This window comes from Balaenoptera physalus, assembly GCF_965194825.1.
Source record: "Balaenoptera physalus genome assembly, chromosome: 5".
In the NCBI taxonomy this organism is placed as follows: Eukaryota; Metazoa; Chordata; class Mammalia; order Artiodactyla; family Balaenopteridae; genus Balaenoptera; species Balaenoptera physalus.
In genome coordinates, this window is record NC_138884.1 from 128,911,162 (window position 1) to 128,935,113 (window position 23,952).

General features: G+C 40.6%; 1 protein-coding gene and 1 long non-coding RNA gene across 9 annotated transcripts in view; one reads left to right on the plus strand and one right to left on the minus strand.

Annotated features, from left to right (window-relative positions):
• Positions 1–402: 402 nt before the first annotated feature.
• Positions 403–3,568, minus strand: ARLN (allregulin). 2 transcript variants are annotated; one of them, XM_082463094.1, is made up of 2 exons: positions 3,252–3,563; positions 403–1,766 (listed from the first exon to the last, which is right to left on the minus strand). In XM_082463094.1, coding segments are annotated over exons 1-2 (207 nt in total). In that variant the 5' UTR covers positions 3,458–3,563; the 3' UTR covers positions 403–1,765. The 2 variants fall into 2 exon arrangements, with proteins under 2 accessions (XP_082319220.1, XP_082319219.1); XM_082463093.1 differs by lacking the exon at positions 403–1,766 and adding an exon at positions 1,773–2,190 and having other exon boundaries at positions 3,252–3,568.
• A 76-nt stretch (positions 3,569–3,644) lies between these two features.
• Positions 3,645–23,952, plus strand: part of LOC309661352 — a 161,509-nt gene continuing 141,201 nt past the window's right edge. For 2 of the 7 annotated variants that reach the window (XR_014263971.1, XR_014263972.1), the window contains exons 1-2: positions 3,646–3,837; positions 7,421–7,576. This is a non-coding gene — a long non-coding RNA (uncharacterized lncRNA). Of the gene's footprint in view, positions 3,838–7,420; positions 7,577–23,952 lie in introns of all 7 variants that reach the window. The other 5 variants (XR_014263973.1, XR_014263974.1, XR_014263970.1 and 2 more) reach the window with 4 other exon arrangements.

The window sequence follows — 23,952 nt, forward strand, 5'->3', positions numbered from 1 at the left end:
CAAAGGAATTTATCAGACTAAAATCACATTGATGTAAATACTTTTGATGTCTCTATTTTTATTACAGCAAGTTTGCCAATTTTTCTTGGTGTCCCATTTACCCAGTTAAAAGCCTTCAAGTATACTATATTACCCTGAGGTGGCACAGTTCAGTGGTAGGCAATTTCATCTGTAGGAAAGATTCAAACCTCATACTGCCACCATTTTGGATACCATTTACAGTCATGTCACAACACTAAGATCTTCCTTCTTAGTAGTATCTTCCCTGTACTAGAAATCTTCAGAATGTTCAATAGTTGTGGTAGAAGGCTGATTCTAGGCTCAGAAAGGTAGTATGGATTATAAATCTTTGTGTGTGACCTAACACACAGGTAATTTGTTAAAACGAAAGATCAGACCCAATTTACCTGTACAATCAACATTTATTGGACAAAATTATTAGCAAGTAGCACAAAAACAATTCATACAATCTGTTTGGTACCCTCAATGAAATCCCAGTGTGTTTCTCTAGATGCTTCAACCTTGCCTAAAAAGTTCTCCTCAGGCAGGTTTGTTAGGTTCTCTGAAGGCATAACTGTTAAACTTATAGTCAGCATTAGGCTAAAAGCCTCCAAAATCAATCCCAGATTTCACACTAACCCTAAATGCCATTCTAAAGAATAGAGGATGTAGAGTTTACCAGATCTATACCCTGTTTCTAAGGGACGGGAAAAATATTTAGGCAATTCCAATATATAAAATGTCACCAATTTCAAGGACAAGAGCCCATTTCTAACATCTGTTACATAATAGGAATAGCTTCTGAAGGGCTTATAGTAGCTGCTTTGGGAATGTGACCTTTTTGATTAAATACTAGCTGATCACTCCTGGGAAATAAATTCTTGTTAACATATTTAGATAAGAATGTAAGCTCCATAAAGGCAAGGATTTTTCTCTGTTTTGTTCAGTGCTGTACCTGGCCCACAGTAAGTGCTCAAACATTTGCTCAATGAGTAAATATGGTGACTTTGCTGGAGTATTAAAGTAAATTACAGACATTATAATAAACATGTTTTGGCCACAAGCATTCTTAATGCAACCACAATAAAAATTAGGTTTGAAACACACAGTCCTACTTTACAGAGTTCAAGAGCTTAAAAGTGAGGGGAAGCATCCAGGTAAAAGGACATGCACTCTAGCCTTCCATTACTGGATATTATATACTTTCTCTAAGATTGTACCAACCTAGCAACCATAACAGAGGTCCACTTAATCTAAAAATTAAACTGGCACTTACAGCAAATACATTGTGGGCCTGCATTTTCTGTATAGCTTTTAACTCCTTTTTTCAAAATCCTTCCCTTGCTTTTGGATAATTTATTTATAAATATTTCACCTTATTATTTCACCATATTATTTGCATCATACTAAACCTTGGCCAACCCTTAAAATGTTAAAGGAAAAACATTAATATATTTCCTAATGGGTATATGTATAAATACTTTTTATGTGCAGCCCCTGTAAAGCCACCAGATAATCTGTAAAAAGTTTTAAAACATGAATCAGAGCTGAGTTTTAAGAACTTAGCTATGAATGGCTGAGATCATTACCCATTTAATATAGTCCCCCCAAAGAATAACAGAATGTGTAAAATGAAATGAAGGTCCCTTAGAGTTTGAAATTCTTCTGGTGCACAATCCTGTCTTCTTCATTCAAGAAGTTTGTAGTCATTTTCAGGATCCACTCCAGGAGCCAAAATTCTTAATTTAGGTATCAGGCAAACCATTCTGTAAAAACCAAATAATTGTCAACAATGTTTCCTTTTTCTTTCCCTTTAAATACTTTATGCCAACTTCTGAAAACTTTGATTGTCATAGTCATTTGCCTATTCCTAAATGATTTTCATATTGATAAGAGCAAAAAAAGGCCTGACTATTCTTTATAAGTCTTCCATTTTCTATCCAGAGCTGAAAATTCAGATCATTTAAAACAAACAAAACACTACATTTGAAGTATCACTCTACCAGATATCAGGAGTGGGTGGAAAGATTCTCCTTTACAAATGACTTGACAGAGGATTTTATAGAAACATCCATCTTCCTTTTGTCCCACTGAACCCTCGGCCACACCATTCAAGAAATCCAAGGAATCAGAGACAATGGGGCCTCACGGACAGTGAGTTTATGCCCAAATTTTTGCCAAAATTGGGGACTGGGGGTGAGAAAAGAAGACATAATTACCGCAAATTCAATAAGCATGATGACTGAGAGAAATTAACTTACAGTGAGTAAACGATTAGCTCCAAAGTCCAAAGGAGCTGTTTAATGACTAAATGAGCTGCACCGCTTTTCCTCCTTCAGCTGACTGCTCCTCTCCTGAACTTGTCCCTTGTTATCATCTCAGTCCTGTGTCCTCCTTCTTGTTCTGCTCCCCCAACCCCCTTCTCTAAGTTCCCTTTCTTTATCCTCTGCCAAAACTGTCTTCTCAGAGGAGGTGGCAATGAAAATGGAGAGCATGGATTTTCCAAATGGAATCTAGAGTTTTGTGACTTATCAGTTGGTGGTGTGGAGTGAGCGGGTGTGTATATGAAGCAAAGCGGGAAATCAAAAAATGAGACCCAGGCTTCCGGGAGAAGAAGTGAGTGAATAAAGTTAACATTTACTGAAATGGGAACACTGAAAAATAAGGTCATTTGAGTAAGAAGTCAAGAGTCCAGTTCTGGACCTATCTGAGATAACCGTGCACGGCCTGCTCACGGTCAAACCGTTGTACAGTAACAGTAGCTTTAGCTGAGCGCTGACTGCTGCCAGGCAATATGCAAATAAATCGCTTTTAGATAAGTTAGCGATTGATCTAGAACACCACGCCACAACACCACACCCCTATGACCTAGGTACTATTGGTCCCAAATGGTAAATGTGAATATAAAGCTCCAAAAAGCCAAATAACGTCTCCAGTTTCTTCGTGGTAGGGCAGGGACTCAAACCCAGCCGGTTTCCTCCCAACACAGAACAAAAAAATTATGAAGCCAAGTTTCCTCTACACCTCATCTGAACACCCTCAACTGAGGTGCCAAGGAAGGACATTTTCACTCTGGTCTTCGTTCCACTCCCGCGCCTACCCGATCCTGCCACTCGCCAGCTGGATGATGGTGAACAGGCCGTAACTTTCCGTAATGCAATGTCCTCGCCTCTCCCGCACCCACCTCCCCAAACTGGGGTAGATGGTCTCTAAGCCCCTTACCACTTGAACGCTGCGTTAAGAGTACTCACCAGGGCAAAAAATACACGAAGAAAAACAACACCACGTCTAAGAGGACGAAGAGCCAGAGATCCAACCAGTAGGAATGTTTTGGTAACCGGTCTGCCCCGGACTGAGGCCGCACTTCGTGGTTCTGCTGCGGCCTCTCGGCTTCACCCAAGCCTCGCCGCTCCCGGGGACCTTCCCGACCATCTTCGGCCGCCGAGCCCACCTCCATCTTACAGCAGTCGCCGCGCCACAATCTGAGTAGCCAGAAATCCTCAGCTCCCGCTCTTCCGCGCTCACCTCCCCGGAAAAGTGGACGAAGTCCAACCCACCCTCCCTCCCACGCATGCGCTGTTCCCCGCCCCGGAAATGGGCCCTGTACCCACCCCGGAAATGGGCCCTGTACCCGCCCCTTCCAGCGCGCAGGCGCTGCCCGTCGGTCCGCTTCCTCAGTGACTGAGGACAGACAGCGACGTCTCCACCTGGAGGCGGGGGAAGTTGCCCGCCCGCTCCGCCCTGCAGCGTCCAGGTGGGAAGCCGGTTATTCAGGTTTCGCTAGAAGAAATACTCTCTGGCCGGACCGGAAGTCACTTCACGTCCCATGCCTGACAGGTGATGGATTCCACCTTGGAAGTGCCCATGGTCGCCTCTCCTTATCCCTGTATTCCTTTTGGGTCCTTATGCCAAGGTTTTAAAAGAGCCTGCTTTAATGGGTTTTGTACTGTCCTTAGCATGTTACACTTATTTGATTAAATTCTGGAAACAGCCCTAATGAGGTTGACATCATAAGTATGAGCGTAAGTTTCTAAAGGGGCCAGAGAGCAAAACGTGAGAATTTTGTATGTACCTCAAAGGAGTGAATTTAAGAATCATCCAGGGGTTTGGGAGTGTGATCCCCCTTGGCATTAGAATGTTAGCAGAAAGAAAATGATTTACCATTGTAGGCAAGGGAAAATTCTCTTCTACTCTCTTTGGGTCTCCAGCTGAGCGTAAGAATTAAATTGACATAAGACAGGTTAACAGGAGAAAAGCATAGAAGTGGTTTTTAGGGTTTTTTTGGTTTTTTTTTTACATGTACATGGGAACCTTCACAAGAGAATGAAGACCTGAGGAAGTGACCGGGGCAGAAAGCTTTTCTACCTTTTAGAAAAAGAAACAAGTAAGACAAAGAGGTTTGGTTAGGGGTAGTAAATTGTGGAGAAATGACTAGGAAGATAAGGGTTAGTTTAACAAGGTTTGTTTGTATGGATTTTTTGGTCCAATTTCCCGTCTCTGGTGATAAAAATATTTTCCTCCTGATGTAGGGAGGGCATCTTTTACATGGGAATTTTTTAATCTCCTTCAGGAAGAAAAGGGAAGGTCAGAGTGCCCTTCTAGCACCAGCTGTTTCTCAAATGCCTTTAACTGAAAATATTCAATATGCCAAAGTGACATATTTTGGGGTGACATGCTCTGAACTCCTTCATTCCCCTGTCTGAAACTTCCCTAGAAGTTTCACATAAACTCTGAGTTAGTGGCTGTGGAGAGACGAATTGGGTTAGCAGCTGAGTGGCAAGGGATCTGCAAAGGGAGAGAAGAACATAGATTAGAATGAGGATGAATAAACAGAAAATAACAAATCTAAGCACATTTCCCCATATCCCGTTAAATCAGTCTCCCATCCCTGGGAATAGGTCAGTCCAATAGAATGGCTGAGCCTCATTTATCTGATGGAGAGTGTTTATCTTGTCTTCAAAAGGTGCAGATTAGACACTATTTGTCCCAAGTGATTTACATAGAAGCAGCATGCTTCATCAGTGATGGCACAAGCTCCTCTTTCTTGGGCTGTCAGTGTGTCCAGGGCAAGAAGATTTTCAAGTCCAGCAGAGGCTATTAACTTTTGACTGAAAAGCTTCCGACATTTGCATACCAATATTGAACTCTTGTTCTGTTACTATGGAAAGATTTAAAACTGCCTTTTCCAACTCATAAGTTCCAAAGCCTAAGAAAAAGGATCTTAGTACTGAAAAGAACTTAGACTTGTGATATACAAGCCAGTTTTCTATAATATCTGGTCTGGTGTGTTTATGTGGCACTACTTTATGAACAAAGAAGCCAAAGTTTATCATTGGGCTGGCATTTAAGATGGAGTATCAGGTGACAGAGGGTGTCAGGAATTCGAGTCCACATTGTTCCGACCATCCAGGTAGGAGCCCTTTATATACCTTATCTCACATGAGATAAAACGACTAGTATTGTTCCTGGATAAAGTCAGAATGGAACTTGTGACATATTAGGTTGGGATTTGGTGTATCTTGTCACCTGTCATATTGGCATCTGTACATCTCCGTCTTCTGTGTATCCTTCCAGTCAGTAGGAGCAGAATAGGTTGTGAAATATCTGATATAGGAGGCCTACAGTTAGGCCTTAGTAGCTGTAAGGCTTGGTTTTGCTACCTGACCAACTTAGTCTGGATTTTTGGTCTGCGTATATGTAATCTTTCGTCTTTGACAGCTCATGAGGGGAGCAACTGAGCTACCCTAGGTTACACAAGGGTGGCTTAGGAGTCAGCCATAACATCTGATGATTTGGCCAGTGTCCCTACCATAAGAGTCAGTGCTAAGACCATTTATGACCTTCAAAAGAGGCTTGAGGATGCATCTGTGGAATCAAACCACAAGGTTTCGTTGCAATATTGCCTTAGTCTGTCACCTAGGAAAGGCCCAACACCATGCCTGTTTTCAATGCAAAGGGGAAAATTCCCTTCTAACATCTTTACCTGAGCAAAGGACACTCCCTGAGCTTCCGTAGGGGTTTTTCTATGTGCAGTTAACTCATTGAAAGGAGAAGAGTGACATTTTCTTGGTCATGGATGCCATTACCTGTTATGCATCCATTTTTCTGAGTTGTCCGCCGGGTGCTCAGATTGGCAAGAAAAAAAATTAGTTCAGGTTTTTTTGCATAATCTAGATGTTGATATAACCAGCAATCAGTTTGATTAGTTAATGTGGCCAGCGTTTGGAAGACTGATGTAAAGGGGTGTCCGGTCTGTGCTTGACCTGTTGAGAAAACAATGAGTTAATAAGAGCGAAGACGAAGTTTGAAAGAGCCCATAGTGGAGGATCAGAGGGAAAATAGATTGAGACAAGCAATCTCCAGTCAGCCTTTTAATAAATGGCTAAAGAAAGGGAGGGCTTTGTTACAAGGAAGCGCTTTTTTTTCTTTTCATCTGGGACTAGGGAGATGCAATAGGGGAAAAAATAGGTAGAAGGAAGTTTCTTGATCTGTGATCTTGGGAAAAGCTGTCTACTTCATGATTTTGTCTGCTTCTGGGACCTGGAAATCCTGAGTTTAAGACCTTAGGAATGGTCTTCCAGTTGTCCTGGGAGCGCTGCTGATCTGGGTCAAAGCTGGCAGCGCTCACATGAATCCAGGAGGATTTTTCCTTTATTTTGATGGCAGTGTAAGTGGTTAGCAGTTTGTAAGGGCCTTCCCAGCAAGATGACAATGCATGCTTTCTTCTAAAAACCTGGATGTACACCCAATCTCCTGGTCAAAGGGGATAGCAAGTCAGTGGATTCCACGTCCTTTTTACTGTCGATAATATCCCCCAAGTATACTAGTTAGTTCCTGTATATGGCTAGTCATAGTATCATATTGTTCACTTAAGTCCCTATAGTGTTCACTCAATCCAGAAATGGGAGGTTTAGAGATGCCAGTAGGCATAGGGTGACCAAACTCTATTTCAAAAGGGGTTAATCCACACCTTCTATTTGGAGTATTCTGGATTTTTATAAGGGCCGGAGGTAGTCTTTCTGGCCATTAAGTCCAGTTTCTTGATAGACTTTTCCTAAAGTCCTTCTGATGTCTAGATTTTTATGTTCTATTTGCCCTGAGGACTGGGGATGGTGCAGGGCATGAAATTTTAATGAGTACCCCAAAGTTTTTGCAAGCACGTGGCTTATTTCTGCTATAAAACGAGTTCCTTGGTGTGACTCAATCCATAAAGGAAAACCAAAATGAGAAATAATCTAGTTATTAATTTATTCACTGCTGTGTGGTGTTGTCATGTCTAGTCAGATAGCATTTAGTCCATCTACTAGTATACAGACAGTAAACCACTGGGATTAGCCTAGAGCTGGAAGTAAAACTGTGAAATCCATTTGGAGTCCTGCAAGGGACAGTGTGGTAGAGGAGAACATTTCCTTGCCCACAGTTCTGGTATCGAGGATGGGTGTCGTTAACTGGACACTGTTCACTCCGGGGCTGCTGCTGACAGATCCTGGGACCGCTAACATAAGCCGGCAGAAGATGAGAATTCTCCCAGTCAGTCTCCCAGATTTCTGCCTGTGGTATCCAATAAACGAGAATGGTAAGAGTCTCTTCTTGTCTTTTTCTCTTTCTGAATTTAGATTAGCAGGAGAAAACATTTGTATGAACTGTTTGGGGGGGTTATAATGACTCTGGTGTCTTCTGTTATGAATACTCTTGTTTTCTATTTCTAATGGCTGTAGAGAAAGAAAAGCTTAAAAAACAATCTCCCTAGACCCCAGCACCCTCAGAGGGTATATTTTTACCCCTCTGAGGGACAGTACCCCATCAAATGACAGGGTCAGCTGATCCTCAGTTGCACCCCAGAGCTCACCATTAAACTTACCGTAGAGAATCAGAAACTGGATTTCTTAGTTGACACTGGTGCAACTTTACCGTCAATTCAGAGGATTTATCTCTGTCTGTCACCCCTGATTCTATTCAAGCTGTCGAATTCTCTGGGTAATCTATTTCACTGTCCACATCTCAGGCCACCTCAATATCCTTAGGACTTCCATTTCTCATTTCTTTTCCATCATTACTACTTTACTACATACCTATGATAGTTTTCTTTGAGAGTTGTACAGTCATCAAAACTAATTGCTATTTGTTGCAGCTTCTCTTTTATCTTTATCTTGGCCTTTAGCAGCTCCCACTATTAATCTGTCTCCACCCCACTCAGCCAACCTGGTGCCCAGCAAACACCCTTTGCTCCAGCCAGATTGATTTCTTCTTCTTCCTCATGGAAACTCTTCTCCTCTTGGCCTTTGAGCTTTGGCATATGTTGTCTTCATTAAACTGAAATGCTTCCCCACCTACCCTAATCCTTCCCATCCTTTTTCAGTTCAAATTGCCAACTTCAGAAAGTTTCCCTCGCTACAATTCACATTGATCTCTCCATTCTCAGTGTTTTTAACATACCAATTGCAAAAAAGTTCACATTTAACTCATCTCCAACTACTTCATATGTCATGCTTTCTTCTTAGGGTGAGAGTTATCTTCTGAAAATTAGGCAGTGAGTGTTTGTTCCCATAGTTTTTTGCCTTTCTTCTGCATCAATTACCCTCTACATTCTGTAACAGCCACCTGTTGATGAGGTGTCTACTGGTCATTTTTCAAAACTTCTCTACCTTCAGCTCAAAAACATTGAAATTTTCTTGACATATTGTTTGGTACATTGGCTTGCTTTGTAGCAAAATTTTATGTAAATTATCTCCCCTATCAGAGTATTAAATATTCTTTAGGATATTTTACCTATCCTATATTTTTACCATCTTTGCAGCCTCTATAGTCTCTCAAACTGTACCTTGAATGTGGAAGAAATTAAATATTTATTCAGTTATATTTTGTTGTATTCTGCAACCACTAATACAATCTTAATTATCTCTTTTGTAACATAGTAGTATAATGATACCACTGAGATCTACCACTACTGATCTACCACTGTCAGTGAGGATACTTTCTGAGATTTTTCTCAAGTACCAGTAATGGATATACACTAATCCATTCTCCCATTTTGGATTTCATGTCTTTTATTTCAGTGAATAATACTGCTTGAATGCCTACTGTGTGTCAGGCACTATCTGAGGAGCCATAGGAGATACAGATGCAATAGTCTTCCAGTTCTTTAGAAGTACTGGCTGAGGACGTCTCACAGATATGGGATACTCAAACACTCTGTCCCAGAGCCCTGGTGTTCTGCATCATGGTTGGGGTGTTAGGAAGGCTAAGCAGGATTGGCTGTGAACAAACTGCCTACCCTCTTCCCCCTACCTACTCGCACATGTACAGACTTCAACCTTAAGAGCTCAGTTTTGTTTATTTTATATTTTGGGGTTTAATAAAAGATTTTATTTCAAAATAAAGAGGGCATTCTGCTGCGTTTTGAAGTTTAAAAACAACTTAAATATGGCCAAGCTTAATTGGTAGGCATAGATGACAAAGATGTTAAAACCCACAGCCTTGAAGTCTCATTATGCTAACCAATAAAGCAATCAACCTTTGTTTTATTGAAAGGTGTTGGAGGGATGGTCATTGAGGGTGCAGATTGAAAGGTTAGTCAATACATGACATGTCTTCTCTCATAAAATCGTGTAATAGGCTTCCAAGAGTAGACATGACAATATTGATATAGGTGTGAATTAGAATAACAGTGTTAAGCAAATGGAGGCCAAGGTGATAACTGCTATATATAAAATATTAACCTGAATTACACTTACTTTATAAGTGTGAGAAATGTCAACATGTTAACAGCAGTTAACTCTGGGAGATGGAATGACAGATCATTTTATTCTTTGTGCTTTTTCACAAAGTTGGGAAGATGGGAAGAAAGTTTTCTGAAATAAGTTAGGAAACAAGCAAGAGATAGTCTAGGTCAAAATGATTACTTAAGTAGTTCTAACATCAGATCACAGGCACTAGGCACATAAGTAACAGGGGATTATAATGATTTATAACAGTGTTTTTCAAACTGTGTTTCATGGAACTCCGTGTTTCCTCAGGGAGAACTCAGAGACCAACATGAAATGGAGGAATAGATGCAGGGAATGAGGCTTCAAGCCTCTACTGGAGAAACTCAGCTTTTATGTTCATATCTATAAATATGCCCTGTTAGAAAACAGATTTATTTTTTTCTGCTCTGATGAGAGCTCTGTCAAAAAATCACCTTGGGAGACCCATGTCCAGAATGGTAGAGTAGGCAGCTCCACGCCTCTGTCCCTCCATGAAACATTGAAAATAAGCAGAAACAACCTGAAGTAAGTTTGCCAGAACTCTGGGAAACAGTCAGAGGTTTACAGAAACCAAGCAAATCCTAGTCAAAATATGTGAAGACATGGATAGAATTGAGGGAGAAATAGATCTACCGTAATAATTGAAAATTTCAATACTCCACTTTCAGTAATGGGCAAAACATCTGATCTAGACAGAAGATCAATAAGAAAATAGAGGACTTTCAGATAAAGACAAATACTGTATGATATCACTTATATGTGGAATCTGAAAAATAAACTAGTGAATATAACAAAAAAGAAACAGACTCACAGATATAGAGAACAAACTAGTGGTTACCAGTGGGAAAAGGGAAGCAGGGAGGGGCAGTATAGTGGCTAGGGAAGTAAGAGGTACAGACTACTATGTATAAAATAAATAAGCTACAAGGATATATTGCACAGCACAGGGAAATAGCCAATATTTTATAATAACTATAAATGGAGTATACCGTTAAAAATTTTGAATCACTATGTTGTACACCTGAAACTTATATCATATTGTAAATCAGCTATACCTCAATTTAAAAAAAAAGAAAAGAAAATAGAGAACATGAAGGACATTATAAAGCAATGAGACGTAACAGACATATATAGAATACTCCACACAAAAACTGCAGAGTACACTACATCAGCTGGTAACCTAGGCAGACTAAAATAGGGAATGTATTGATTTTAGAAACTGGGAAGAGTAAAGTTTATAAAGTGTTTAACATTGCCACCTGACAAAATAATCCTACAAGAATTTCAGCTCAAAATAAATGAAGAAGCTGCTGCTTGTTTCATAACACTCATTCAGTTTCATTACTCTGCTCTTCCTAAACTAGCAACATCAAGCCCTCATAGAATGTGCTGGTTTAGGTATTTGTATTGCAAATCCCAGAAACTCACTAAATGTAACTCCAGGGCCATTTTAGGACTGTCATGAATCCAAGGTTCCAAACCCAGGGCTCTTACTCTGCCTGTTGTCATTTAAAGCATAACTAGAACGGCTCATTTCCTCACCTCTTTCAGGTTGGTTATTGCTCAGACAACACGTATTCAGGTTACTTTCCTGGCCATCCTACTTAAAACTGTACTCATATTCTCATCCCTCTTTAAAACTGTACTCACTCCTCACCCCTCTTCCTGGCCTTGTTTTCTCCGTAGCATTTATACCATCTAATATACTTTATATTTTACCTTTTCTCTTGTATATTATCTGTGTCCTCCTCCATGGGGACAGGGATTTTTTGTCTGTCTCGTTTACTATTGTATTTCTAACACCTAGATCAGCACCTGCATCTAATAAATGTTCAATAAATATGTGTTGAATAATATTTCGAATGAAAATTTACCTGTATAACCATACTAAATAAAATTGAATCTGGATTCTAGAATATAGAGACTCTAGAACCAGACTGCTTGGGTTCAAATCCTGGTTCAGCCACTTACTGCCTGTTTACCTTTGGCCAACTTACATAACTTCTCTTTGCCTAAGGTACCTAATCTGTAAAATGAGAATAGTAATACTAGTTCTTTTTTTTTTAAATTAATTAATTTATTTTTGGCTGTGCTGGGTCTTCGTTTCTGTGCAAGAGCTTTCTCTAGTTGTGGTGAGCGGGGGCCACTCTTCATCACGGTGCATGGGCCTCTCACTATCGCGGCCTCTCTTGTTGCGGAGCACAGGCTCCAGACGCACAGGCTCAGTAGTTGTGGCTCATGGGCCTAGTTGCTCCGTGGCATGTGGGATCCTCCCAGGCCAGGGCTCAAACCCGTGTCCCCTGCATTGGCAGGCAGACTCTCAACCACTGCGCCACCAGGGAAGCCCACTAGTTCTTATAGTATAGAGTTGTTGTGAGGATTAACATGAGTTGATTTTTTTTTTTCAAGTGAATGATGCTTTATTTTTTTTTTTTTTTTTAAATTTTTTAAACATCTTTATTGGAGTATAATTGCTTTACAATGGTGTGTTACTCTCTGCTTTATAACAAAGTGAATCAGTTATACATATACATATGTCCCCATATCTCTTCCCTCTTGCGTCTCCCTCCCTCCCACCCTACCTATCCCACCCCTCTAGGTGGTCACAAAGCACTGATCTGGTCTCCCTTTGCTATGCGGCTGCTTCCCACTAGCTATCTATTTTACATCTGGTAGTGTATATATGTTCATGCCACTCTCTCACTTTGTCCCAGCTTACCCTTCCCCCTCCCCGTATCCTCAAGTCCATTCTCTAGTAGGTCTGTGTCTTTATTCCCATCTTGCCCCTAGGTTCTTCATGACCAAGAAGAAATTTTTTTTTTTTTAGAGTCAGTATATATGTGTTAGCATACAGTAATTGTTTTTCCTTTTCTGACTTACTTCACTCTGTATGACAGATTCTAGGTCCATCCACCTCACTACAAATAACTCAATTTCGTTTCTTTTTATGGCTGAGTAATTTTCCACTGTATATATGTGCCACATCTTCTTTATCCATTCATCTGTCGATGGACACTTAGGTTGCTTCCATGTCCTGGCTATTGTAAATAGAGCTGCAATGAACATTTTGGTATATGACTCTTTCTGAATTATGGTTTTCTCAGGGTATATGCCCAGTAGTGGGATTGCTGGGTCGTATGGTAGTTCTATTTTTAGTTTTTTAAGGAACCCCCATACTGTTCTCCATAGTGGCTGTATCAATTTACATTCCCACCAACAGTGCAAGAGGGTTCCCTTTTCTCCACACCCTCTCCAGCATTTATTGTTTGTAGATTTTTTTGATGATGGCCATTCTGACCAGTGTGAGATGATATCTCATTGTAGTTTTGATTTGCATTTCTCTAATGATTAATGATGTTGAACATTCTTCCATGTGTTTGTTGGCCATCTGTATATCTTCTTTGGAGAAGTGTCTATTTAGGTCTTCTGCCCATTTTTGGATTGGGTTGTTTGTTTTTTTGATATTGAGCTGCATGAGCTGCTTGTAAATTTTGGAGATTAATCCTTTGTCAGTTGCTTCGTTTGCAAATATTTTCTCCCATTCTGAGGGTTGTCTTTTCGTCTTGTTTATGGTTTTCTTTGCTGTGCAAAAGCTTTTAAGTTTTATTAGGTCCCATTTGTTTATTTTTGTTTTTATTTCCATTTCTCTAGGAGATGGGCCAAAAAGGATCTTGCTGTGATTTATGTCATAGAGTGTTCTGCCTATGTTTTCCTCTAAGTGTTTGATAGTGTCTGGCCTTACATTTAGGTCTTTAATCCATTTTGAGTTTATTTTTGTGTATGGTGTTAGGGAGTGTTTTAATTTCATTCTTTTACATGTAGCTGTCCAGTTTTCCCAGCTTATTGAAGAGGCTGTCTTTTCTTCATTGTATATTCTTGCCTACTTTATCAAAGAGAAGGTGACCATATGTGTGTGGGTTTATCTCTGGGCTTTCTATCCTGTTCCATTGATCTATATTTCTGTTTTTGTGCCAGTACCATACTGTCTTAATTACTGTAACTTTGTAGTATAGTCTGAAGTCCGGGAGTCTGATTCCTCCAGCTCCGTTTTTCTTTCTCAGGATTCCTTTAGCTATTCGGGGTCTTTTGTGTTTCCATACAAATTGTGAAATTTTTTGTTCTAGTTCTGTGAAAAATGCCAGTGGTAGTTTGATAGGGATTGCATTGAATCTGTAGATTGCTTTGGGTAGTAGAGTCATTTTCACAATGTTGATTCTTCCAATCCAAGAACATGGTATATCTCTCCATCTATTTGTATCATCTTTAATTTCTTTCATCAGTGTCTAATAATTTTCTGCATACAGGTCCTTTGTTTCCTTACATAGGTTTATTCCTAGATATTTTATTCTTTTTGTTGCAATGGTAAATGGGAGTGTTTTCTTTATTTCACTTTCAGATTTTTCATCATTAGTGTATAGGAATGCAAGAGATTTCTGTGCATTAATTTTGTATCCTGCTGCTTTACCAAATTCATTGATTAGCTCTAGTAGTTTTCTGGTAGCATCTTTAGCATTCTCTATGTATAGTATCTGCAAACAGTGACAGCTTTACTTCTTCTTTTCTGATTTGGATTCCTTTTATTTCTTTTTCTTTGATTGCTGTGGCTAAAACTTCCAAAACTATGTTGAATAATAGTGGTGAGAGTGGGCAACCTTGTCTTGTTCCTGATCTTAGTGGAAATGGTTTCAGTTTTTCACCATTGAGAACGATGTTAGCTGTGGGTTTGTCATATATGGCCTTTATTATGTTGAGGAAAGTTCCCTCTATGCCTACTTTCTGCAGGGCTTTTATCATAAATGGGTGTTGAATTTTGTCAAAAGCTTTCTCTGCATCTATTGAGATGATCATATGGTTTTTCTCCTTCAATTTGTTAATATGGTGTATTACACTGATTGATTTGCATATATTGAAGAATCCTTGCATTCCTGGGATAAACCCCTCTTGGTGTATGATCCTTTTAATGTGCTGTTGGATTCTGTTTGCTAGTATTTTGTTGAGGATTTTTGCATCTATGTTCATCAGTGATATTGGCCTGTAGTTTTCTTTCACTGTGACATCTTTGTCGGGTTTTGGTATCAGGGTGATGGTGGCCTTGTAGAATGAGTTTGGGAGTGTTCCTCCCCCTGCTATATTTTGGAAGAGTTTGAGAAGGATAGGTGTTAGCTCTTCTCTAAATGTTTGATAGAATTCGCCTGTGAAGCCATCTGGTCCTGGGCTTTTGTTTGTTGGAAGATTTTTAATCACAGTTTCAATTTCAGTGCTTGTGATTGGTCTGTTCATATTTTCTATTTCTTCCTGGTTCAGTCTCGGAAGATTGTGCATTTGTAAGAATTTGTCCATTTCTTCCAGGTTGTCCATTTTATTGGCATAGAGTTGCATGTAGTAATCTCTCATGATCGTTTGTATTTCTGCAGTGTCAGTGGTTACTTCTCCTTTTTCATTTCTAATTCTATGGATTTGAGTCTTCTCCCTTTTTCTCTTGATGAGTCTGGCTAATGGTTTATCAATTTTGTTTATCTTCTCAAAAAACCAGCTTTTAGTTTTATTGATCTTTGCTCTCGTTTCCTTCATTTCTTTTTCATTTATTTCTGATCTGATCTTTATGATTTCTTCCCTTCTGCTAATGTTGGGGTTTTTTTGTTCTTTCTCTAATTGCTTTAGGTGTAAGTTTAGGTTGTTTATTTGAGATGTTTCTTGTTTCTTAAGGTAGGATTGTACTGCTATAAACTTCCCTCTTAGAACTGCTTTTGCTGCATCCCATAGGTTTTGGGTCATCGTGTTTTCATTGTCATTTGTTTCTAGGTATTTTTTGATTTCCTCTTTGATTTCTTCAGTGATCTCTTGGTTATTAAGTAGTGTACTGTTTAGCCTCCATGTGTTTGTATATTTTACAGCTTTTTTCCTGTAATTGATATCTAGTCTCATAGCGTTGTGGTTGGAAAAGATACTTGATACGATTTCAATTTTCTTAAATTTACCACGGCTTGATTTGTGACCCAAGATATGATCTATCCTGGAGAATGTTCCATGAGCACTTGAGAAAAATGTGTATTCTGTTGTTTTTGGGTGGAATGTCCTATAGATATCAGTTAAGTCCATCTTGTTTAATGTATCATTTAACACTTGTGTTTCCTTACTTATTTTCATTTTGGATGGTCTGTCCATTGGTGAAAGTGGGGTGTTAAAGTCTCCTACTATGATTGTGTTACTGTCGATTTCCCCTTTTATGGCTGTTAGTATTTGCCTTATGTATTGAGGTGCTCCTATGTTGGGTGCGTAAATATTTACAATTGTTATATCTTCTTGGATTGATCCCTTGATCATTATGTAGTGTCCTTCTTTGTCTCTTGTAATAGTCTTTGTTTTGAAGTCTATTTTGTCTGATATGAGAATTGCTACTCCAGCTTTCTTTTGATTTCCATTTGCATGGAATATCTTTTTCCATCCCCTCACTTTCAGTCTGTATGTGTCCCTAGGTCTGAGGTGGGTCACTTGTAGACAGCATATATATGGGTCTTGTTTTTGTATCCATTCAGCCAGTCTATGTCCTTTGGTTGGAACATTTAATCCATTTACATTTAAGGTAATTATCAACATGTATGTTCCTATTTCCATTTTCTTAATTCTTTTGGGTCTGTTATTGTAGGTCTTTTCCTTCTCTTGTGTTTCCTGCCTAGAGAAGTTCCTTTAGCATTTGTTGTAAAGCTGGTTTGGTGGTGCTGAATTCTCTGAGCTTTCGCTTGTCTGTAAAGGTTTTAATTTCTTGGTCAAATCTGAATGAGATCCTTGCTGGGTAGAGTAATCTTGGTTGTAGGTTTTTCTCCTTCATCACTTTAAATATGTCCTGTCACTCCCTTCTGGCTTGCAGAGTTTCTGCTGAAAGGTCAGCTGTTAACCTTATGGGGATTCCCTTGTGTGTTATTTGTTGTTTTTCACTTGCTGCTTTTAATATTTTTTCTTTGTATTTAATTTTTGATAGTTTGTTTAATATGTGTCCCGGCGTGTTTCTCTTTGGGTTTATCCTGTATGGGACTCTCTGTGCTTCCTGGAGTTGTTTAACTATTTCCTTTCCCATATTAGGGAAGTTTTCAACTATAATCTCTTCAAATATTTTCTCAGTCCCTTTCTTTTTCTCTTCTTCTTCTGGGACCCCTATAATTCAAATGTTGGTGCGTTTAATGTTGTCCCAGAGGTCTCTGAGACTGTCCTCAGTTCTTTTCATTGTTTATTCTTTACTCTGCTCTGCAGTAGTTATTTCCACTATTTTATCTTCCAGGTCACTTATCCATTCTTCTGCCTCAGTTATTCTGCTATTGATTCTTTCTAGAGAATTTTTAATTTCATTTATTGTGTTGTTCATCACTGTTTGTTTGCTCTTTAGTTCTTCTAGGTCCTTGTTAAACGTTTCTTGTATTTTCTCCATTCTATTTCCAAGATTTTGGATCATCTTTGCTGTCATTATTCTGAATTCTTTTTCAGGTAGACTGCCTATTTCCTCTTCATTTGTTAGGTCTAGTGTGTTTTTGCCTTGCTCCTTCATCTGCTGTGTGTTTTTCTGTCTTCTCATTTGGCTTAACTTACTGTGTTTGGGGTCTTCTTTTCGCAGGCTGTAGGTTCGTAGTTCCTGTTGTTTTTTGTGTCTGTCTCCATTGGCTAAGGTTGGTTCAGTGGGTTGTGTAGGCTTCCTGGTGGAGGGGACTAGTGCCTGTGTTCTGGTGGATGAGGCTGGATCTTGTCTTTCTGGTGGGCAGGTCCACGTCTGGTGGTGTGTTTTGGGTTGTCTTTTGCCTTATTATGATTTTAGGCAGCCTCTCTGCTAATGGATGGGGCTGTGTTCCTGTCTTGCTAGTTGTTTGGCATAGGGTGTCCAGCACTGTAGCTTGCTGGTCATTGAGTAGAGCTGGGTCTTGGCAGTCAGATGGAGATCTCTGGGAGATTTTCGCCATTTGATATTACGTGGAGCTGGGAGGTCTCTTGTGGACTAGTGTCCTGAACTTGGCTCTCCCACCTCAGAGGCACAGCCCTGACGCCTGGCTGGAGCACCAAGAGCCTTTCATCCACACGGCTCTGAATAAAAGGGAGAAAAAAAGAAAGAAGAAGATAAAGTAAAATAAAATGAAGTAAAATAAAATAAAGTTATTAAAATAAAAAATAAAAGATAATTATTAAAAAAAATTTTTAAGTAATAAAAAGAAAGAATAGAGCAACCAAACCAAAAAACAAATCCACCAATGATAAGAGTGCTAAAAACTATACTAGAAAAAAAAAAAAGAAAAACGGACTGACAGAACCCTAGGACAAATGGTAAAAGCAAAGCTATACAGACAAAATCACACACAGAAGCATACACATACACACTCAGAAAAAGAGAAAAAGGGAAAAATATATATATATCGTTGCTCCCAAAGGCCACCTCCTCAATTTGGGATGATTCATTGTCTATTCAGGTATTCCACAGACGCAGGGTACATCAAGTTGATTGTGGAGATTTGATTTGCTGCTCCTGAGGCTGCTGGGAGAGATTTCGCTTTCTCTTCTTTGTTCACACAGCTCCTGGGCTTCAGCTTTGGATTTGGACCCGCCTCTGCGTGTAGGTCGCCTGAGGGCATCTGTTCTTCACTCAGACAGGACGGGGTTAAAGCTGATTCGGGGGCTCTGGCTCACTCAGGCCGGGGGGAGGGAGGGGTATGGATGCGGGGCAAGCCTGCAGCGGCAGAGGCCAGCATGACGTTGCACCAGCCTGAGGCACGCTGTGCGTTCTTCCAGGGAAGTTGTCCCTGGATCACAGGACCCTGGCAGTGGCAGGCTGCACAGGCTCCCGGGAGGGGAGGTGTGGAGAGTGACCTGTGCTCTCATACAGGCTTCTTGGTGGCTGCAGTAGCAGCCTTAGCGTCCCATGCCTGTCTCTGGGGTCCGTGCTGATAGCCGCGGCTCGCGCCCGTCTCTGGAGTTCCTTTAAGCGGCGCTTTTAATCCCCTCTCCTCGTGCACCAGGAAACAAAGAGGCAAGAAAAAGTCTCTTGCCTCTTTGGCAGCTACAAACTTCTTCCTGGACTCCCTCCCGGCTAGCCATGGCGCACTAGCCCCATTCAGGCTGTGTTCACGCAGCCAACCCCAGTCTTCTCCCTGGGATCTGTCCTCTGAAGCCCGAGCCTCAGCTCCCAGCCCCTGCCTGCCCTGGCGGGTGAGCAGACAAGCCTCTCAGGCTGGTGAGTGCTGGTCGGCACTGATCCTCTGTGCGGGAATCTCCCCGCTTTGCCCTCCGCACCCCTGTTGCTGCGCTCTCCTCCGTGGCTCCGAAGCTTCCCCCCTCTGCCACCCGCAGTCTCCGCCCGCGATGGGGCTTCCTAGTGTGTGGAAACCTTTCCTCCTTCACAGCTCCCTCCCACTGGTGCAGGTCCCATCCCTATTCTTTGGTCTCTGTTTTTTCTTTTTTCTTTTGCCCTACCCAGGTACGTGGGGAGTTTCTTACCTTTTGGGAGGTCTGAGGTCTTCTGCCAGCGTTCAGTAGGTGTTCTGTAGGAGTTGTTCCACATGTAGATGTATTTCTGATGTATTTGTGGGGAGGAAGGTGATCTCCACGTCTTACTCTTCTGCCATCTTGAAGCTCCACCCATGAGTTGATTTTTATAAAGCATTTTGAACAATGTCTGGCACATTGTAAACGTGGTACATGTTACCTTGAATTGGTAGTAAGAGTTGCATTGTAGTGTGTTCGAATTAGTGCTATGTTTTGCAGATAAAACATTTACTTACTTAGATTTTATAATTTTCTCTTTGAATTTGGAGCCAATTTGTATTTTGAAGATTTTGTAGATCCTGGGAAGTAGCCTTTTTGTGTATGGTTACAAGTGAAAAAAGGATGAAAAGAATGTCAAATGTAAGTTAGGCCTCCTAGAATTCGGGAAAGGCTGTATAATCAGGCAACTTAGCAAAGATAGGCCAATGGAAAATATAATTCAAGATACTATGTGTTTCTGTGAGAGCCTACATTACTTCTTTGCAATGCTTATCACCATTGTTTTTACTTGTTTAATGTCAATTTTTAAACTCTGGATGCTATGTTTCTGAGCTGGATTCAAATCTCCATGTGAACCAAATAGATTTGTTTACCTGTAAAAGTCATGTCATATGTGTCACCTGGTAGGAGCTTAATTCATATTTGTTTAAGAAATATGTACTCTTGGCCACTCAGGATCCAAGGAAGCTATAGTGAACAAGTTATATTTTTATTCATCAGAAGCAAGAATTCATTATTTCCATTTCTAAGAAGCTATTATTTCACCCTCTTTTCTTCTATCCAGGTTCTGTTTACTAGAACTCAACATGATCCCTTTTGCCTCATGGCCTCTGTTGTCTGCCTTTCCTTCTGTGCCTTTCTACTTTTGCCCATTGTCTGGGAGGAAGAAATTTTCCTCTACCCACCTAGGTTCTTCTGGCTGGTCCAAGAATTAAATTGACATGAGACAGATTAGCAGGAGAAAATCAAACAAAAATTATATAACATATAGACATAAGAGAGACCCAGGAAAATGGAGTAACTTGCCAAAATGGCCAAAAGCACACAATAAATGCCATCTTCAGCTAGAGTTAAAAGAGGATGTTGGGACTTCAAAGGGGAGGAAGGCAATGCTCATGGAGATGAAAAAGCAAATGTTTGATAAACAAATGTTTGCTGGGCCCTGCAGAGAAAATGGCACATTGGGTGGACTCTGGTCCCTAGGCCCCTTTTGGGCAGACTCTGGTCCCTAGGCCCCTTTTGGGCGGACTCTGGCCCCTAGGCCCCTTTTGGGCGGACTCTGGCCCCTAGGCCCCTTTTGGGCGGACTCTGGCCCCTAGGCCCCTTTTCGGTGGACTCTGGTCCCTAGGCCCCTTTTCGGTGGACTCTGGTCCCTAGGCCCCACTGAGTTTCCCCCACCACATCTAGCCCGTATTCTTTGCAGATATTTCTGATGATACCTCTATTCTGGGAATAAGCCCTTTCTTTAAATATTTTAGGCAGCTAAGAGGGAAGTAAAAAGAAAGACCTTCTGAGTCTTCTGTTTCTTAAAGATAATCAGCCTAAATTAATCATAATGCCAAAGAGATACATTTTGGAGTGGCAAATTTTGTTCCCATCATTGTAACCATCATTACTAGCTGATGACTTTTTCTGTGTATTGAAGTCAGATTCCCAAGAATCAGACCCTAACTGGTTTAGCTAATTAGAATTATTGGTCTTGGATAAAATTCTCATAGGCTGTTCTTAAGTATATAGATTGACTGCCCTTGGAGCAAGTGGCCTAATCTGTTATGGCCAAGATAGCATTGATCTGGTTCAGAATAAGGTTATCTGTGTATAAAAACAGCGGGGGCTGATTCCTTCAGTAGAGCTTCTGTGTGTAAGTTCTCAGAATATAGGATGGGAAGGCTGGCTTGCTGAGTCTGAGACTGTCCAGCATGCCCCTTTAATTTACTCCACTGCAATTATTAATGTTTACTATGTGTTAAAGGGATATAATGGGGGGAGGGGTATAGATATAAGACTGTTCTGCCCTCATGGAGGTCACAGACTAGAGGAGACAGGCAAGCAAACTGAAGGCAGAAAAATGGTATGATATTGGTGAGCACATTGTGCTATGGGAACACAGGATGAGTACTCAGTGGGGTCTGGGAGTGTGAAATAAGCCCCATCCTCACTCAGGTTTTTCTGCCCTAAGGATATGTTAAAGAGAGGAAGTTCAGTGTCACATTTATGTCCTTTGATATCCTTGTTATCTTGATGTTTAAAAAATTACCTAAAGCAAAACAACAAATGGCATTGAGTATATAATCGTTTACCTACAGGACTTTTTCTTGTTTGTTTTTGAGTGGAGGGAGAGTATTATTCTTTGGCTCTCAGATATTTTCTACAGTCAGTGTAGTGAGTATATCAGAATTATTTGAAAAGAACGTTACACTACCTGTAATATGAGGGATGTGGCCTTAAAACTGGGCAGAGATCCTGAGATATCTTCCTCACCCTTCTTTAGATTTCTACCACTCTTCTCCCTTCACAGTGGTCCTAACCACTAGTGACTGGACGAGTATTTAAGTTCCCTCTTTTCTTCCTGATAATCTAGATATTGTAGAAGAGAGGACTTCTGGTAACCCTTTATTCTGGTGGAATTCTCAGTGGGGATGCTTATGGATGAGAGAATCCCCCTGGAAAACTGTTCTTTATCTGTGACTATTAGTTTGCTCCATGCCCCTAACTTCCTTCATCTTCTATCACAGCCTTGCTTACTCTTCTTTTCCAGTCAATTCTCCAATAATGTCTGTTCAAGCCAGTAGCCTGAACATTGGTCACTGGGCCTGAACATCACCCTGCATATTAGCACACATTGAATGAAAGCATAACCCTACCCCTAAATGACCATCCAGTTTTGAAGATGTTGCTATTCTAGGTATTCTGATTCAGACCCGGGATGAACCTGAGAATTTGAATCTATTTGATGAAGTTCTTAATGACCTAAATATCTCTACCAATGGCGTTCATCATTGAATACTTGATACCTGGCACATAGTACTTTTTAAAAATTATTTTTTGTTGAACAAATGAAAGCAGCCTTAGGGAACTGTTCAGGAAAACAGAAAAGGAGTCTTTGTATTACCTCTGATTATTTTGGAAGTTGGAACTGAGGAAGCATTTAATAAGTATTTCAAACTGTACAATATAGTGTGTCAAACCTTTCTGGAACCCTCTAGATACTGAAATGCAAAGACCTTGCATTGGAAATCTTTGAAAGAATTCATATCATTAACCAGTAGATGGCAGTCTTATGCTATAGTTATACATGGATTTTCCTCCATAATACATACTAAGCGATCGGTTGGTTGAATTCGTGGTTGCGGAACTGCAGATACGGAGGGCCAACTGTAAAGTAATACTTGGATTTTCGACTGGGGAGCGGGTGGCGCCTCTAACCCCTACTGTTGTTCAAGGGTCAGCTGTACTTTGACATGTTCATGCATCATCATCCTTCCCTCCTGATCCCCACAAAACCTCCTCCCACTTCAGTTCTATCCCAGACAACTATCTTACCCGCCTAGTCACCTCTCTTCAGGTGCCCAGGGATGTCTTACTGCCAGTCTCTAATTAATCACAGGAAAATATCTTTTATACTTACTCATTCACAGTCATCTCCTAGGAACAGGACTGGCTACATAATTTGCAGGTCTTCCTGTTCAAAATTTATTGAGAATTTTGAGACACTAGCAGCAGAGCATTAAATTAAGCGCACAGCCCTTCTGAGCCTGCACAGGTCACACACCCATGAAGCAAGCCAGGCTTAAGAATTTAGAAGATATCTCCTTCTCCCCACCCCACCCTCTGTCATTGCAACACCTCCCTGTGATACATACCCAAGGGGCTACTTAAAGGAGGAGTCACTGACTGTTATTCAGATACAGAATCTCAGCACTGGATCTTAGCACTAGAGATCATCTGGTCCAGTTAACTCATTTTAAAGATGATTGAACTAAATTCCAAAGAGGTGAAGTGACTTGCCCAAAGCTCTACCAGCCAAGGCTCCATCTACCACGCAGGCCCTGTGAAGGATATTTTAAGAAAAGTTTTCCCCCTCTACCTAAGCCAGACTTTGCTCTGTTTTCTCTTCAAGAGTAGGGCACAGGTTCATATTACTTAGTAACATTTATTGAGTACCAGCTATGTGCTGAGCACTGTGCTAGGTGTTTTATATATAATACCTCAGTTGACAGCACTCTCAGAAAATCATTGCTATTTTCCCTATTTTTCAAGTGAGAAAAATTGAGGCTCAGAACTTGAATTTTAGTTAGTAACTGGAAAGATAAGTGTTTAGGTAAGTCTAGGTTATTCTAAAGCCCATTCCTTTTTTACCACATCATTCCTGAGTTCTAGGAAGACTGAGTCAGCCTGTATCTCCTGAACATCGGTCTTGTTTTTCATCATCTCTGGATGATCTTGGGGACTCTTACGAGGTAATCCATGTTCCTCAAATTTATCAACCTTGCTCCTGCCTTAGGGCCTTTGCTCCAGGGTATTTCCTCCACCTGAAACATTCTTCCTCCAGATATTCCATGAAAACAGGAACACATGTCAGATAGGTAGTAGGGGATCTGATCACATAGGAACTTGCAGGCCATTGTAAGGACATTGGCTTTTTCTCTGAATGAAATGGGAGACATTGCAGTATTTTGTGTAAAGG

Bases quoted from the DNA above. Each gene is read 5' to 3' on its own strand.
- ARLN (XM_082463093.1), bottom strand. From the start codon at position 3,457: ATGGAGGTGGGCTCGGCGGCCGAAGATGGTCGGGAAGGTCCCCGGGAG. The intron at 2,191-3,251 runs GTGAGTACTCTT...TCTCACCCCCAG, and splicing joins TTCGTGTATTTTTTGCCCTG to TCCCCAATTTTGGCAAAAAT.